This window comes from Bactrocera tryoni, chromosome 2 (genome assembly GCF_016617805.1).
Source record: "Bactrocera tryoni isolate S06 chromosome 2, CSIRO_BtryS06_freeze2, whole genome shotgun sequence".
Lineage (NCBI taxonomy): Eukaryota > Metazoa > Arthropoda > Insecta > Diptera > Tephritidae > Bactrocera > Bactrocera tryoni.
Window position 1 is genome coordinate 80302110 of NC_052500.1, and position 18990 is coordinate 80321099.

Sequence of the window (18990 nt, forward strand, 5' to 3'; positions counted from 1 at the left end):
ATAAATGAGTACATGGAAAAATTATTATAAAAGCATTCAACTAAATACAAAGCATACAACAAACACACATACAAACATATAAAATATTTATATTTGTATGTGTGTGTGCATGTACATGCGCGTAAAAAATAAATGCATAAATAAGTATGTATACGTGTAACTAAAATAAGCGCACGAGATCGATTTAAAGCAAGAAAAAGCGCGCAACAAATCAAGCTTGAATAAAATAAAGCAAAATTAAAATAAATTAAAGTAAATAAAAATTTTTCTAAAATGAAGTAAATAAAAAAATTGCAAACAATATATGGTAGGTACGGTACAAGCAGCCTTTTGCTGTTGTTGTATGGTGCAGATTTGGTTTATGCAGCTTCAATTTTTTTCTTTTTTTCTACATTTTTGGAGCTTTAACTTGACGTTTGTTTGTTGCTAATATTGTTGTTGTAATTTTTGTTTGTGTCTATTGCTTTTTATTGTTGTTGTATTTTTTTTTATTTTCTATTGCTTATTATTAAAGTTGGATTTTTTAAAGATTTTCTATTGTTGTTGTTGTAATTTTGTACAATTCTCTATTGCATGCTGTAGTTGATTTAACTGATTTGATGTTGTATTTTTTGGAGTTTTTGCCCTTGTAGCACTCCAGCCCTTGCGCCTACGTGCATGATGCGCACGCCACACTTAAATGACGGCTATAAGAATTAGCGCTAGCATATACTCAAGCTACACAAACTACAAGCGAAGCGTTCAATTGGCAGCCGCCGCGTTAGAAGCACAAGAAGAAGCAGAAGCAGTTGCATTTGATGAAGCCGTGCAGTTGTAGCGTTTACACACAAGCGTCAGGATAATGTATTGTTGTTGCAGTTGTTGTTGTGCATTTTTTTCCTCATTAATGTTGTATGCAAGGTGCGTATTGTTGTTGCATTTTTTTTTTTGTGTGTGTATGTATATTTTTTACATTTTTTACGTTTTCAAGCCAAGCATGACATAGAAAAGAAGAACTAGATTAGTTAAAAATTGCGTTAAAAAGCGTTAAAATTTCATGATAAAAATATGCAGCAAATATAAATAAAAAAAATATAAATAACGTATGATTGTATGTGTATTTGTACGTGTTGTCATAATACGTGCGCATTAGTGGCAGCGCCTAATGATCATAATTTTAGGGGCAGAGTTAATTTCAATATAAATATTTTTACACAAATACTGTTATGTGTTTTGCAGAAAAAATTGCCTACTTTTAGGCATTCAAACATATAGGTGTGTGTGCAATTGGAAAAGCGTTGCCTACTTTTGGCAGTTTATAATTTGTCATTTTGGAAAGTCCATTGCCTACTTTTAGGCGCTAAATATGTGTAAGATTTTTGAACAAATGATTATTTACTTTCAGAAGAAAGTAATTTTTATTATTCAAAAATGCATTGCCTACTTTAGGTATTCCAAATGTGGGTGAGCGAAATTAAAAAAAAATCGTTGTATACTTTCAGGAGAAATTCTAAAATTTATTGCTTACTATTAGGCATTCCAAATGCAGATGGGTGAAGTTAAAAAGTCGTTGTTTACTTTCAGTGGTACATAGTTTCTCATAATTAAAAGAGTATTGCCTGCCTTTGGACGATTTTCCTTTGATTTTAATGACAGTTAGTTGTCTACTTTTAAGCTAATAAAAATTTCTCATTTTAAAAGAATAAATATGAGTGAGTCATTAGCGGGTCAACAACACCTTAACTACTTTTGGGTTCTTTTCTCATTTTCTTATTGCAAAATAGTCAATTTTGAACGATTGTTATACTACTAATTTTATGAAAGTTTGATCAATCACTATATAAGTTGATATACCTAATGAGTAAAAAAGAATGGAAATCCCTGGAATTATTGCCTTTTCTCCAAAGCGCTTTCGCTTGTTAAAGAAGAAAAGTTAAAAATAACAAGAAAGTAAAAAAAAATGTGCTATAAAAAATACATCTTTGCCCATACTTTTCTGGAGATTGGTCTTCTAGAAAGTTTGTTTGAAATATTTCTGAAAGATTTGCTTGAGCAGTAGACATTTAAGTACTGAGTAATCCAGCTAACGTTAATATCGCCGACAAGGTCTTTATTTTTGGTTAATACAAGAAACCAAATCACATCGGAAAGTTTTTTCGGGAAGCATCGTATTAAAATAATATCGTTTTTCTATAAAATTAGTATATCATCTTCTGTTTCAAGTAATTTTTAGAATAATTTGGAATATGACAGGAAAAAATATTTTTTACAATTATTTTCTATAAAAAATACATTCTTGCCTTTAGTTTTCTAGACAATGATCTTTCAGGAAGCTTATCTGAAATATCTCTGACTTCAATAAAAAGATTTACATGAACATTAGCCAATAACGTTAAAAAGGAAGTGCCTGCTCCCGCTTACATCTAACTTTCTGAAAAAGTAACTACTGTTTGTCAACAACCGAAACCGACAAGGTAATGGAAAATTATTTTAGGGAAGCCTCGTTTTTACTGGTATATCGTGTTTCTCCAAAATATGGATAAATTTTAAAATGACGTGAGATATTTTTAGGAAACACAAGCAAACAAAATCCTATTGGAAAGTATGTTCGGAGAGCTTTTTTTAAATGCGCTTTGTTTTCATTCAAATAAAAGGTGTCTGTAAAGAGCATGGCATTTATTGTTGTCCTTAACCAACTTTTCAATGGGCATTTTTGGAGTTCCTAAATATATTTTAATTATTGTTTTGAAAGAGTATTCGATGAACGAAAGAATAGTAATAGGCTTCCCAAAAGTAGAAATGTTATTTTGAAACTGTAAATGTGTACACACCCAATTACTTGATACTGCATGGTTACTTTTGGATTAATAGAAATCAGTACTATAAGCCGAAGTTGCAACAGCTGAAGAAGAACGAGGTCAGCTCCTTCGTTACGGAAGGGAAGATCATACATATTTCAATTTATCCAAGTCTTTTTAAATATATGTAGTGGATACACAACCCTAAGGAGCTACTCATAGCGCATGGTTGCTGTCTAGACAAGTTATGTACTGATACAGACCTTCTCTTTAAGTGCAAAGTAATAAGGGCATGTTACGACATACTTATAAGTTTAAGGCTTTAGGAAGATACAAAAAAAATGTATTATCTAGGAACCCAAAACGAGAACTGAACTATTTTTTTAATAGCTGATGTATTCTATTCTACAAAAATTTTGTAGAAAACATTTATGTTAAAAGAATAATCATCAATAATTGTATAATATTTGAAAAACAATTATATAGTCAGTAAATATTTAAACAAAAATATGTAATATAAAACTTGAACATCAATGGTGGGTAAAAATTAGCATCATCAAATATATAATCGGCCTACTAATAAGATAAAAGATAAACTTAACAATTGGTGCTTGGAAGAGAAACTATTTAAACGAATAGCATTCTCTCTGCCAAAAGCAAGTAACTTAACAAAAATGTTCAAAAAAATATTCAATTGCGATAAAATATATGTATGTATATATGATTCCCTTTTATAGCGTATAATTGAAATCATTACTCACCAGGTTGTCAAAGCGCAAGGCATCCTCATCGCTTAAGCCCATGCTGCGTGTCAATTGCAAATATGTCGAAGTGATCGGTTTCAAACGCTCCAAATCCAATGGCGGCAAGCGGGAAGTATACCGCGAAGTTGACGAAGGCGTTGGACGATTATCAGCGCCACCGGACGGCTTGTACTTGGACGAAGAAGCTCTCACTTCGGTTGTGGAGGACTTAAATGAAAGCGCCGACGACAGATTGCTTTTGAGCGCTGTGGGTGTGGAGGTGACTAGCTCTGACAGCGCTGACGAGGCCAATGTTAGCGGTGTTGTTGGTATGACGATGTGCGGCAGAGTTGGCAACGGTTTCGTGTGTGACGTTGATGTACCATTCGAGCGTGTAGACCTGAAAGTAGAAGCTATTGATAGATTAATTGCACTGAGCTGTGTGGGGGGTGGGGATAGGGGTGGCATTGGCGCCATTGTCTCGGTAACCATTTCCAACTCAGCAGCAGTGGACGAAGCCACCGCAGCAGCCACAGTACTGGCTGATGTGGTCTCACGAGCTTGCGACTCGGTTGCGTTGGTACGCAGTCTCAAGGTTTTCTCACTTTCTGGTGAGCTTTTGAATTTTTTTATTAAAGGTTCTTGAATATCAATGGGTTTGGTGTGAATGGAGGGATTTTCTGATATTGCTGAGCATTCCTGTTGCACAGCGGGCTGCTTTACGTTGCCACTAGCTGGTATAATACCTGAACCACGCGATACACCTGAATTGGAATTACGCTGAGGGGTTAACAACTCAGCAACGCTGGTAAACTCAGCGGGCATCGGTGGGAGTGGCAATGGAAAGCCGCCGGCATAGAAACGACGCATCATTTCATAATAACGAAAGAAGCTCTCATGTGTCTTTAAGAAATTCATATCAAAACAAAGGGGATGATAGCCGAGGTAAGAAGGCGGCGCATGCGTAACCGGTTCGCGCACCACCAAAGGTGACGGTGATGGCGATGCCGATGTTGACGAGACGGTTGCCGCAACAGAAACTGAAGCCGGTACAGGAGGCGGAGTCAAAGGACGCTGCAATTGTGGATTGATGCGTATTTTTGGTTGCCCGACAAGCGTTGTTGGTGTCGGCTTAGATAAAGATGTCGTTCTTTCGGATACCAAATCGATAGTGATAATAGGTGCTGCTGCTGTCGCTGTGGCTACGGCTGTATCTGTTGAAATGGATCTGGGTAGCGAGGCTGGCGCTGCCAGAGGCTGTCGTGATGGTGCCGAAAGCAAAGCACGTGCAATTGATTGTGATGCTGGAAAAAATTTAGTATTATCGGACGCTTCCTCAAGCTGAGAGTAGCGTCGCTTCAGTGGAACTACTGTGTGTGCAGTGGTTATGCTAGTGGCTGCTCCTTTTGTTAGAGTTTTCGTTGGTCCTGCTTCCACAGAGCTTTCAGTATGTGATGAGTAATTGAGTCCTTCAACCTCCGATGAGCTTTCGTTACCACAATCCTCTGGTGGATTGATGGATGTGGCCGGTGAAGTGGCGCGCAAATTCTTCTTACATTCTGGACAAATGGATAGAAAACGTGTGACAGCTTCACGCGGTAAGAAAGCATATGTTTCGGTAATCTAGAATAGTTTTAAGACAAGGTATGCCAGGTTAAAATATATTGATGATCTGGGGATTTAAATGTTACTATCGTTTTGATTTTACACTCACTATGCGATATGTGCGCTTTTGTCCGGCATGCATGCCACTACGTCCACCCAATTCCATATGTACATTATAGATAATGTCAAAGAATTCTTCTACCACGGCCACCTTGCGATAGGTGCGTTTGCCAAAGTCCTTTGAAAGAAAATATTAAGACTTGTATTGACTTGACTTGCATAGTCTTACCTTTGTGGTTGAAGCTACAAATAGATCCACTAGACTGGGATTATCGGAAAGCACGGCGTTCGGTGGGAGTGGTTCGAGCTGCCGATGACCGCCAGCAGCTTCTTTGAACTCAGCTGGACGTTTTGTGGTGAAAGCTATATAGGGATTCATAATATCTTTTAGTGTGTTGGTGTTTTACTTATTATTCTTCAGTAAATCATTGTACTTTTTTAAAAGCTTTCAGTTAAGCTTTCCAAAAGCTTTCACATTTTTAATTCTTTGTTTTAATGTAATTTTACAACTCAAAAATTTAGTAAACAGTCGTTAATTATTAGAGCTTTCACATAAAGCTTTAAGCTTTTAATAAAAAGCTTTCACTGAGGTTTTTTTGTAACCCTGATGTTTCGTTACTTAAGTAAACGTTGTATTATTCTTATAGAAAATTACTTACCTTTGGTTTTCACCCAAAACCGAAATTTCGAACTATCTGGCCGACTGTGCTCTTTGCCCTCTAACGCTTTCAAAATACGTGTTTTCTTACGCAGCGTTATAGTTTTCGTCTTGGCTTGATCGCCGTAATTCTTCAATGCCCAGGGTTGAAAAAGCTGGAAAAGCACAACAGCTCGTCGGAATTACTAAATTATTTACTGCGAGTAACTTCTCCTTCACAATCGCTTAATATTTTATTTTCGAAATTTACCTCATAAATATGCTGACGTTCAGCTTGACGCCGCTGCTGTGCGCCCAGACTCATTTCAGCTGGTACGTATGGCGCCTTTGCAACATCGCGCGCCACTTGCTCATGCTTATGATTATCAGCAACAGTTGGCATATCAACATCATCGACATCAGCCTCGTAAGCAGCATCAGAGGCAGAAGCGGAGGCCGAAGCCGAAGCAACTCCTTGAGTTTCTTCTTCGACCGCAAAATGTGGCACTGTTGCTTCGACGAGTTGGCGTTGATCTAGTAACTGCTGCCGCTGCTGCCTCTCATGTTGCATATCTAGCAAATGTTGTTGTTGCCGTTGTTCGGCCAACTGTTGCGACTCATCGTGAGGAGCGTCCTCCGGCCTTTCATATCTACGAGCGTTTTCGTCCCCGGCATCGACGGGAGACTGTTCTCGCGATGAGTTCATTTCTTCTTATTTTGTTTTAACTTTAACGATTTTTAATAAATTTTTAATAATTTTCGATTCTTGTGTTTTTGTTCTTTTATATTTATTTAGAACTTTTCGAACAGAAATTGCATTATATAAAAGTTTTAGTCATTGAATTTATGTGATCGAGATCTGTTTCGCCAAAACTGTTTATTCTCGAAGTATTTTTTATCTGGAAATATACAAAAAATATTGTTAAGTGCAAATAAATTCTTAAACTTTTGTAAAGTTAGATATTTTCTTGTTCTAGAGGTTATCCATGCGCTTTTTGGTGCCCATGTCCAAGTTAATTGTCATCACAGACGTGTAACGGGAAGTTCAGGAAAGATGCTGTTTCGTCGGGAACAGACCAAAGTGAGAAAGTGAGGTCGTTCCATACGTCGGGTTAAATATTTTCGAATGACTCGAAAATTATGATTCTCTTTTATTACCGAGCGTAAGTTTTAATCAAGCAGTCGCTCTAGAAGTTAAGTGGTATTTTTCATACATTTGCCACTATGAAGCTCAGACTGATAGATATTTTTAATAACAGGCAGGGAGTAACATACAACGACGATTGTAAAACCTATCAAGAGGTAGAAGAAGGAGAGACTATATATCTTCTTGTATTCAAGACTTTATATTGGATAAGAAACACAACTATCGATCAAGGGTTTATTGGCGATGTCTCGGAAATTGCACATATAAAACTTTTCGTATTGATGAACCTTAACAGAAGAACAATGCGGTTTAGAGCTTAAATAATAGAGTGAGGGTATTTTAGTATCAATGCTTTCACAATGGACCTCCTAGAGGCCTAGGTGTCTCGTCAGACATCCACCCTACATATCTACATATGTATTAAGTTATTTCAGGAGATTGAGGCTGTTAACATAATTAATAACTTGCACATGTGGGATCTCTTTAAAGAAGAGATTCTCTTGTTATCGAAAATTAAAAAGAAAGAATTCCTCATCTTAACTCGTTATCTTCTGTGGTGAAGTTTATCTTTTTGCAATTGTTTCATAATTTTATATTAAAAACTGGGTATATTGACAGTACGGCTTATATGCATTGGTCTCTTTTTTGTATAAATATCATTTTAGAACAATTTAACTGTACTATGTTTTGCAACCTATTTAGCATCACATTAACCGAAGCACTGTGTACAAAGTCACATAAATTGTCGACGACTTGAACAATATTTCCAAATTCCAACACAACCCTTTTCTAACATATGAAACGATTATAAGTTAGATTTGTCAGTCAAGGTTTATTCAGTTTCTCATTTCTTAAGCTGAAGTAAGGGTACCAATTTAAGTTTGAAAGAAAAATATCATTGTTACTTGCGATAAAAAATAAAACAACTTTTTTCAAAAATAAATTTCCCAATGTCAACAAGAACCTCTTTTCAACTACTACAGTTAGTTCTCTGACGACAAAATATACGTTACTAACAGGAAGCCTAACTAAACTCTCAACTTTCCTATCAGATGGAAATACTTTATATTTCTCAACATTACAAATATCGGGAAAGTCCAAAAGGAGACATTTTTTTATAACTTGTGGGTATTTAACAATGTACAGCACCAGATGTATCCGAAACTAAAAGGATTGAAATATTATTAATAATCAACAACATCAATTGTATCACGGAACTCCTGCATTGTTTATGTGACAAATCCACATGACTGATTGGATTGTTGGCAAAGCTCTTCCAAAGATCGGAACAAAGCTTAAAGCAACTTTAACAAATTGTTGAAAGTTTCTTAACGACCGACAGCGCCAGTTGAACTTCTGAGCTGATGCATTGAATTTATGAAATATCCAAAAGCTGATTGGATCTGAGACTAAAGCACTTTCGAAGTTTGGAGAAATGCCAAAAGCAAATTTAGTCCTAATAATAAGTTCATATCGAACTCCAAAATCATTCAGTTTTCAATTATAACTCTCTACAATGATTCCCCAATGCTGAAAGAATATTCTTTGATTAACTCAGAACCATGAACGAAAGGGAGATGTTGAAAGCCGTGAAGAGCTGAACCGACTCCTTGAGTCTTTGATGTATCGATCCGAAATTTTGCATACGTTCTTTTATCCGCAAAAAGTTTTTCATATGACGAGATTGGACCACTACAGCATATACTTAACATACAAACCGACCGATCTATGTAAAGTTTTTGTATGGAAAACTTTTGCATTTGACGAGATATCTTTATGAAATTAGAGATTATTGTCCAAAGCAGCGCTACAATCTTCGAAAATTGTTCAGATCGGACCACTATGGAATAGAGCTAACATACAAACTGACCGATCAAAAGCAAGTTCCTGTTTGGAATATAGAATCCATGATATTTGTGAAGGGTTCGATGCAACCGAAGTTAATATTTCTTCTTATTTTGATGTTGGAATTGCCTCCAATTTATAACTTTTCAAGACCGACGAGTCATGTATGGTTTAAAACAAAACTAGTAACGAAATTTGTATCGGTTTTTTTCTAAAGCCATTCCATTCATCTATTGATTTTTGATATTTGGATTTAGAACATTTTATTATACAAACTTACACATCACACAAATCTTCTCACGATTAGTCACGAAAGTTTAGATATTGATGTATTTAGCATAGTTCAAGAAGCAGTTCAATGAGTAAGAACATAGAAATAATCTAACTTCAAATTTATTAATTTTTTTGTTTTATAAAAATCAAGCGAAGCAATCGAAATCTTTCTCTTAAAAACACTTCACCGCCCAAACTAGTAAAGTCAATAGATAATGATACATTTATGCCACAAATCAAGAGTCAAAAGTCAATCAATAGTTCAATACAAAACTCAACAACAACACCAATCGAAACTTTATAACAAAAGTAAACTTAATAAAAACCGATAACGTCAACGAACACGACGCGAGCGAACGCGAACGCTTTAAAAGATCAACAAAGACTGATCGAAATGTGAGTTTTCCTCAAGAAAATCATGCTGCTGTCAAAGGCCGGACCGAAGAAGCTGCGTTGAGCTGGACAACGCAAATGCACCAACAAAGGTGGTGTTGGACTGACCAAAGAAAGGGGTGAAGAAAGATGCGCGAGGCAACTGAAATAAACAGGTTTATGGCACAGAATATGAAGCAATGAAGATCCCAGGAAGCAGGGGCAGTCTAGCATTTAAGCGTGTACATATGTGCACAAAAGTAGAGGAAAGAGCAGTTAAACACAGACGAAGTGAAGACAGACGGAAAAAATGAACTTTCAACCTCAAAGCATAACGATTTCTATGCCGTGAGGTAGAGTACGCCGTTAATACATTTTATATGGGTTGGCAGCAGCGGCGTGGTTGTGTGGTGCTTTAGACGAGAAGATGGTTTCACTGACGCGTCATTGAACTTGAATTGGTTAAGAAAAAATAATATTGAACACAAAAGGCATAAAAATAAAAATGCAAGTACTTATGATAGCCGTAAATAGGAAAAAAGCTTTGAACTAAGGCACACACACACACCCATACATTGAAAAAAGTAAGCAAATCAGTGCAATTAAGTCCGACGGTCAATATGACTACCTCAACAAATTTGTATGTATTCTAGTTGTAATTATAGAAGGCAATGTATACTTACACACATATATACTATATACAGCTTTTTTTCTTATAACTGTTTTTTTTTGTGTATTTTGCCTTTTTTATTTGAAGTACTTTTTTAACTCTTTCTTTCTTAGGAGAAAGTTTTCCCTTAGAACACAGTTTCATTAACTACTTTCCCATAACAAATTGGTATGTATGTATATGTTTGTATGACTCGTAAATATATTTATATATTTTCTCGATTTTCGCAGCAAATACACACAAACATTAGTTTGCCTTTAGCAGTTCGCTCTCTTAAAAAATGTACAAAAATGCAAGCAACAACTAGCAAGATTCACATAACAACGCGCAATTCTTGGTTTTTCTCTTTAGACAACAAACTGTTGCATATTGCTTGTAACGCCTGTGTGTATGCTAATATTTCTTAGTCGTTTGTATTGCTTTGGCTTGCTATATGTGTTGGAGTCACGTGCTACTTACCAACATTTGTTCGTATAACGATGGCATTGGTGGGAGTGGATGTATGCTAGGTTAAGGTTTAGACGTCCACATGGCTGACTAGTGGTGGTGGTGGTGGAGTGAGAGTGCTCAGAGTATTCCAAATTGCTTTGATGTAGCGAAAAGAGTAAGCTCGGCAGTAATGTGTTCCTTAAGGAAGTTGTTGACTTGAAACCGATTAGTTCCGTTCTAAGTTAGATTTAATATGAAACACAAACTTGAAAAATACATTAAGCAAGTTCTAACGAATTCCTTGATCCCAAAGTCGAAAGCTAAATGAAAAAACTCTTACAAATACGCTCATTACATACATATATCTCCGAAACGATGTATGTGCGGGAAGTCTTTAAAATTTTCGGAGAATCTTCTCAAATATATTGGAATCGCTTATTTGAGGATTACAAATAGATATAACCTCTCAAATAACATACTATATGAAAGTAATACATTTCTTTCTGGCCGAAAATCATATTTAACTTGACACTATTTTTCTTTTATTAAAATAGCTCTCGAGAGATTAATATCGAAGATTACATAAAAAGAACAAAAATTAATTAAATTGCTTGAGAATATACTTATTTCGAAGATCTTCTCTGATCGCTTATATTTTTCTGCATAGTAAAAGTTAAAGCTTGAAAACTTAAACAAACGCTTCTATTTTCCATTTTCCAACCGTATTTTAACCTATAAATGACACCTTCTGCTTCTTCATCATTATGCTCTAAGCCCTTTAAGTTTACCTCAATGTTTGTAACACCCAGAAAAAAATGTTGTATAGTTAGACAACAAAGTTGGGGTTTAAAATGTTCTTAGGCTGCTTAGAGCGCCAATCCGTTGTGTTACCTAAAACTCTTAAATTATTGATCATAAGGCCTTTACAGATCGGTCAAGCGCTTTGAGCCTATCAAAAAATTGTTGAGGGGGCTAATTTCAGTTTGGCTTTGCCTCCTGAGTGACCTAAGGTAATACTGCCGAGTTGTTTCATTCTCAGTCTTTTAAAGGATGGTCAGAGGAGAAGTACGTGCATGAATGTTTCCACATGACTCTACTCAATACAACTTCCGTCCGTGAAGATTTTTAGTTATACCGCATGAATGACTATTGAACAATATTCAATAAGAATCTTGACAATTACAGAAAGAATATCTTTGCGTTCTCCTTTAGATCACAAGATCTTGCATTGACAAAGGATCGGGACGTCAACTATCGCCTGCTAAGACTACGCGAGGTCTATTGGTCTAGTACTAAGGTCTATTGGTCTAGTACTAAAACGCAAAAGCGAATCCACCATGACCAGATACCCAAAACAGTCTGTTGGCGCTCCTTTAGCCTTATCACAGTGAGCGAACTCAGCGCTAGTATTGCCGCTCTGCTATCGGAGTGAATGCTAACTACTCAGAAAGTGGCTCTACTTCGTAGCAGGACGTCTACTGCCATCCTAATAGCAGCCATTTCTGTCAAAAACCACTAGAGTATACCCGTAGTCTAAAATTAAGATTGACGGAAAGCTCTTCACAGAAGTCAGAAAAGCTCAATGCGTCTGCTCACCAGCGACAAACTGCTCTTCCTTGCAATTTATTTAGCATAAGAAATAAAATTTCGAATTTAATGTTTGAAACTTTTCGACTCTTAATACAAATTTTCCTTCCATTTGCTGCACCAAACGATAACACATACTCTTAGTCCATGCAAAAGCCTTAACAATGCTCTCTTAGTGCGCTCTTTAATCTACATTTTACAATTTTCTATTTTCTTCTCTAACTTACAATATTAGATTACGCTATCTCTCTTAGCCAAATGCCACCCAGCCGAAACCAAAAGGTGTGAGAGCACCTAAAACACACAGACACATACAAAACACTAAAGTGCCAACAAAGCACAACAAAAAATGCTCAAAGATATGTGTGTGAGGCATTAGAATGGACGTCAGACCTTCTACCACCCAAAGAAACTCAATTTTATAAACACATATATATGATGTTGTTGTTGCTGTCTTTTTTCAAATAGATATACCATAAACAACACATCGTCTTAAATAGAAGTAGGTAGACGTCTAATGTTGCTCTAAGATTTCGGTTAAACACAAGCATGTAGATAAGGAAGTAGTATTATATATATCTATATGTGTGTGTGTGTTTATATATATTTGCACTACTATGTGTATGTACTTGTCAGGATGTGTCTGCTAGGCGCTAATGGGGTGGCATTGCCTGCTCCTTTGTCATTTCTTAAGTTTTTGTTGTTTCATAATTATTTTGATTGGTCGTCGTCGGCCTACCTCATCGTCCTTGCAACGCATCCTGCCAAAATTTATCGCTGCTACTGTGTTTTACTTGCGCTCATTGTTGTTGCTATTGTAACTAGCGTAGTGCATACATTCTATTTTTCGGCATTCAAGCGCTTAAGGGTGGGCCAATGCTGACTGCTCATTTCTCGTTGCGTGTGTGTGTGTGCGACTCCTTCCGTGTGTAGAAATTTACCCTAATGGTCGACAGGATATGTCCGGTCCAAACTGGTTGCGCAACTTTGGTAGCTGCCGTGATCTGTTGCTGTTCATTTTGTTTGACTTCTTTCTTCGCAGATTTCTGCAGCTTTTCTTCTCAAAATTTTCGGTGCATTTATCCTTACTTTTTAAATGTATTTTTGAGTTTGCTTTCAAAATTTCCGTTAACTGCAAAAACAACAACATCAATGTAGAATATTGCTGAGTATTAGCATTTGCTGTTTGCTGACCTTATTTCGGCGGCAAATCATTCGTTGCCCGCCGTCCACCTTTGGCCGCCTTGCTGTCGTGCAGCGTCATTAAGCCTGCCGTTGTAACTTTTGTCCGTTTCGACGGTTAAATGTCAGTAAGTTTTAGTATGTTATTAATGTTATTACTTAAGTTATTACAAATTCTTTTGCAGACTGGTTTTGTAATTTTTTTTATTTTTTACTTGTAGTCGCATAACTAGATCTGTCACTAAGTCTTACATTCTTCCATATTAATTTTCCTTCAGTTTTGGCTCATCTCAGTAGTCCCCTCTTCGATTTTCGCTTTGAAAATCTAACTTAGAAGGCAAATCGGATTTCTTTAAATTCCCTGTGCCAGGCTGAGACTACATCTCAGTATCATTGCCGATAATAGCTTTAAGGGTCTAAATGCAAAGACAATTTGAAATTCTCCAAAGCTTCTATTTCGGTTATAACTCAATAATCACCTCCTCGATATTCGATCTAAACCCAAAAAAACAATTCGAAATTGTCCAAAACCCCATGTCAGTTTTTGGCTTCATCTCATTAACCATCTCTTTGATATTCACTTTAAAGATCTAAGTCTAAAAACAAATCGGAATTCTCCAATGCCTGAGCGTTGGATGGACTTTGGCTCATCTCAGTAATCGCTTCCTTAATATCCGCTTGAAAGATTTAACATCGGAAACAAATCGGAAATCGTAATCCTGCGGTGTATAAAGGTTTACTGTGCTATATTCAGGCGCGGATCCAAGGCGGGGAAACTAAGGAGGGTTCCCTCCGCCCAAAAGTGAAAAGTTATACATTATTTTTATGATAAGTGACTCTCCGCGAAGAAAAAGATTTTGAGTTGCAAGTACAAAATTAGATATTTCCTCTCCCCAAAATTCTACATACTCTGGATCCGCCCCTGGCTACATTGCATTGACTAAGATGATGGTTTCAGCCGGATTTTGGAAAAAGAGAAGGCCAATAATACCGAAGTTTAAAAAAAAAAACCAAAGAGTCACTGCATGACGATGCTTTGGACTCACGAAAATCTTGAGTAGATTTTAAGTATATGTTTTATATGGTGCTAAGGCCTTGATTGTACCATCTTTTCAAGAAATTCAGTTTTTGGGCTATACAATATTGACTTTAGAAATAAATTTGGAAAGAAGCCCGAAAATAATATTTTAAAGTTGTGGATTTAAAAAAATATTCGTAAATCTTGTGGACCACGTAATGTTTTGTATTAATGGATCTTTTAGCCGCTACCGGGATAAAATGTCTACTAATGTGCACTACCACTATGCTGGAGCTCAGTTCAACTGACATAAAACCTTTGCATTTTAAAGCGGTCGTCCACCGATTGATCTTGACAGACCTCCGTATGAATTTCAGCATCTCATAAATTGTAGAAAACGTTCGAAGTCGGATCCCTCCATTTAAGGAACAACACTATAATACATAATATATATGAAAATGGACTCAAAAAAATTGTAAAAGCGATCAAGAGATTAATCTTTTAACATCAAAATTGAAATAAATAAGCAACGAAGTCTTAGGACGAAAGCAGGACAACTACAACTGGTAGCGTTTGCTCTCTCACAGCAGTGACCTGAATTCTTTACCGTGGTCTTTGGTGTGTAGTCGCAAGTCTATATAAACAAATGACAATCGACTGAGTTATTGTACCTCAAAATATTTGAAATTAGTACTAAAATTTAGTCAAATATTCGAAGTGCACCGTGAAGATAAGAAAAAGTAAAAACAAGCGCCGGTTGCTTAGGATGGTGGTATGTAGTGTCGGGGCTGTAAGATCTTTTTTAGATCTAAAGAAGAGGAACTAACGATCTTTGTCAAAATAGGGTAGGGTCTTAATCAAGAGGTTTATCTACAAATAAATGAATCGATCAGACCGTTGGACTACTAGTATATTACAAGTACGGGTGCCCGGTCATAGAAAGAGGAACTTAGTTATAAATACGGGTAGGGTCTTAGTAGAGAGTTTATTTACATATAAATTATTTAGTCCAATGGTTGGACTATTAGTTTATTACTCGTTTGGGAACGTTCGATCACAGCGTAATTGCTGGTAATTGCAAAGCTGATAAGTTAGCCAGAGGTGCATGCTGCTCACATAGGAATGAGAACGGATTGGATCTCCTTTGGAACATTGCGTTCTATCGACAGTATTACCTTTGCCGAACCAGGAGACGTAGCCAAAACTAACATTAGCCGTCTCAGCAAAATTGTAGTAGACTCAACGCGCTTTGTCCATTTGTGAGGGTCTTATGATCAATTATTTAGAAGTTTTAGGTACCACACATTCTGAGACTTGAGATCCCTGGTAAAATTTTTATTTTAACTTAGCCTTGACCTAGTATTCTCTGCGCACTCGTCAAAGATGGACACCAGGAAAGAATTAATATGTCTTATTTTACAGTTCTTCTTCGATGAAGGTGAAATCGCAAGCCAACTGAAAGATGGATATATAATAGTGTTTAAAGTCCTGATTTTGTAACGAAAGATCATTGAAAATTTTGTTTCCAGCAATTCCGTTCCGGTAATTTTGTTGGCGTGGTTTCCATACAGCTTATTCTCGAAAATATCGCAAAAACAATGGAAATCATCGAATTGGATCGTCAAGCAAGCACGGTTCTGATTGCCAAAGAGCTAAATATGGCACAAAAAAACAATTGGGAACCATTTGGCTAAAGCTCGATGTATGCTTACCCCAAAAGTTGACGCAACCAAAGACCTCATTAACCGAATTTGCATGTGCGAATCGCTGCTGAATCACGACATTATCGATCAATTTCTGAAGTGAATGGTTACTGGTGATGAAAAGTCGGTTCCTCAATACAAAGCTACGCGAAAACGGCTGTGGTCGAATAGCGATGAGCCGGCACAATTGGGCGGTCAAGAAGGTATTGCTGAAAAGGCTTTCATGAAAATTGCTATAAATCAGATCATTCCAGCTATTTAAATAAAGTTTAAATTTTAATTAAAAATTATTAGACCTCATATATATAACCAGCATATGTATATCAATCCCAAAAGTACTAGTTCACTGCATTACAGTTTCTTATAATTTTAGTGATTCGAAAATCCATCGAAACCAAACCAAACAATTCTTTTAAAACCTTCTTCATCTCAGCCGAGGTCAAAGTTCACTCCGCACAGCCTCCCAAGAATCATGCAAGTTCCCATCACTAAAAGCAAGTTTTGATTTCTGGAAACATTTTTCAGCGCATAAAGAAGATTTTCTCACGCCACAGCATCACCAAACAGGATATCCCATCCAACATTATTTTATATACCTTTTCTTAGCTCGAAACCGTTGAAAAGGTTCACTTTAAAATACTGAACTTTCACATGAAATTTCAACGCTCATTTTTAGTCTCAAAAGTAGTAGAAATCCAAGCACTATTCTAGTCGCTCTGCAATAAAAAGGGTTGCTTGGCCGGTTTGGCAAACTGGACAACGGTCAACGGCGGTAGCGGCTGAAGAACAGCATCAAAAGCAAAGAGCATCAAATGTTTTGATGCTACTATCTTCAACTCAGGTCGCTGATGAACTTTGACATATCCGTGCGGCATTCTTCGGCGCTCAATCAACCCCTTCGTAGATGCTCCTAAGCGACTGCCGAAATATTGAAAACTTGTTCTTCAGCGCTGGCATATCTATACAGTTATCTGAATGTTGCCGCTGGTCAGTCGGTCAGCGCATCGGCATCACTGCCTCAGCTTCAAGTGTGGTGAGCGCCTATGCGTTCGCGCCTAAGCTTTGTTGGGGTAGTTCACAATTGTCTGGTGTAAGTTTGCCTAGTTGGTTGTTGTTATATTGTTTAAAATATGCTGACATCTTGTGAAGATAAGTGCTTATGCCTATGTTAGTATGCAAATCAAAATCATTTGCATTTTAGAGATTTTTTGTAACTTTTCTGAGATAGTCTGTTGTCCAGTCTGAGAGCAAGAAAGATTTTAGTGCATGTTGCTGTTCGAAGACTTATCAGCATCTTCGTGCCTAAAGTAAAACTTTTTTTGGTGAAAGAATAATTGTTGTTGTATTAATTTGGCAGTTATATTTATTTTAAATAAGTTGTTACTTGAATGGAAGTAGAGTTTCACTTTATTATGCCTCATTCCTATAAGCTGTGATTTGTAATGAAATATGACAAGCTACAAAATTTCAAAATATCCTAAAAGATATTATATTGGTTTAGTTTTCAACTCTTTGCGTCAGAGAATCCATAAAGTACACAAAATAGTACAATAGAAGAGACTGTTAGGAACATGATTGAAATGCTAACTGGTCACTGTTTGGTGGCGACACAAGCCCACAAAATGAAGCTGACTGATCGAAAAGACTGCAGGAAATATCTAGAGCAAGGGAGCATCTATTCGGCACTTGCCCCGCACTGACAAGACTACGCTGTAAGGATCTGTGGTCCCCACGGTATGATATACTGGAGGAGGTACCGATAGTGAGGCGTCCTTAAGGATGACTACTCCTCATGGACCAAGCAACTGAACTCCATCTGGTATCACATTATGTGAGGTCAAGGACACCAGTACCAGAACCTGGTACTTGTTAAATTTAAACTTGACTTAATTTAACGCTTAAGTCAATACTTCTCACAATGCTCTTTCTTTAATTATTCCGCCAAGAAAAAGTGTGGGATCGACTTCATGAGGAAGGTGGTTAACTGGTATAAAGAACAGCCCCAAAAACCAGATCTTTCTCCAATTCATTCGTTGTGTAAATTAAAAAATTATATTTACATAAACTTTTGGAGAACTCCGAAGACCAAATACTTTAATAAATACATACTTTAGTGACCAATGTGTAAGGGCGTGTACCCAATAAAACGAGCTTCATTTTATCGACTTAGCCTTACAAAGTCGTGAAACAATATTGAAATATTTCTGCTTGTTTTGTAAAGATATTTTTCTAAAAATCGGTTGTCGAATTGGCACGTTATTTGATGGTTGCAAATTATTCTGGAAAAATATCTTATTTTAGCATTATGTTTAAAGTTAGCATGCCAAACATGACACCGGCTCTCGATCCATGGCACAAAACTTAACCATTGGAGAAAAAATATGTTGGCTGGAGCCAAAGTAGAACCCAAAAAGAATCCAAAAATAAACCAATTTAACAGCTTAAAGTAGTTTTGGGTGATTTTCTAAAGTTATCAGTAAGAGATTTCGAAATATCGTTGATAAATGTATGTATATATCGTAACCTATGGCTCCGCGAGGGAGCAAAGAGCCAGAATGGGACTCCTAATTTTTTTTCAATCTTGTACCAAACTCATAAATTGGACTTTTCTGAAACTTGAATATATAAACTTGGTGATTGTGTCTGAATATCGTCTCATAACATGTTTGAACCAGTCCCATTTTCTTTTGAGAATTTAGAGGTGCTTAAATTGCACGGCCATGAGTTCATGTTAGAGACGGCGAAGGGCCAAAAAATGCGGCAAATAAAGCAAAAACATCAACTTGTGAAAACTGGCAGCTCCCAAATATCATAGGGTATGAGATTCCATGTTCCACAGGTGTCTAGCTGTCTGTGTGGTTCAATATTTATACCCTGAACAGGGTATATTAAGTTTGTCACGAAGTCTGTAACACCCAGAAGGAAGCGTCGCAGACCCTATA

The 18990-nt window shown here is 36.7% G+C and overlaps 1 protein-coding gene across 1 annotated transcript; it reads right to left on the reverse strand.

The window, feature by feature from the left end:
* Nucleotides 1-3508: 3508 nt before the first annotated feature.
* LOC120767210 lies at nucleotides 3509-6528 on the reverse strand. Its single transcript, XM_040093018.1, has 5 exons — nucleotides 6094-6528; nucleotides 5845-5998; nucleotides 5415-5548; nucleotides 5235-5363; nucleotides 3509-5143 (listed from the first exon to the last, which is right to left on the reverse strand). The coding sequence occupies exons 1-5, from the start codon at nucleotides 6526-6528 to the stop codon at nucleotides 3509-3511; spliced, it is 2487 nt and encodes an 828-aa protein (XP_039948952.1).
* Between the last annotated feature and the right edge of the window lie 12462 nt (nucleotides 6529-18990).

Coding starts and splice junctions, on each gene's coding strand:
- LOC120767210 (XM_040093018.1), bottom strand. CDS start 6,528: ATGAACTCATCGCGAGAACAGTCTCCCGTCGATGCCGGGGACGAAAAC. Junction 5,549..5,844: donor GTTTTGGGTGAAAACCAAAG/GTAAGTAATTTT, acceptor ATCCCTATATAG/CTTTCACCACAAAACGTCCA. Junction 5,364..5,414: donor TTGTAGCTTCAACCACAAAG/GTAAGACTATGC, acceptor TTTCTTTCAAAG/GACTTTGGCAAACGCACCTA.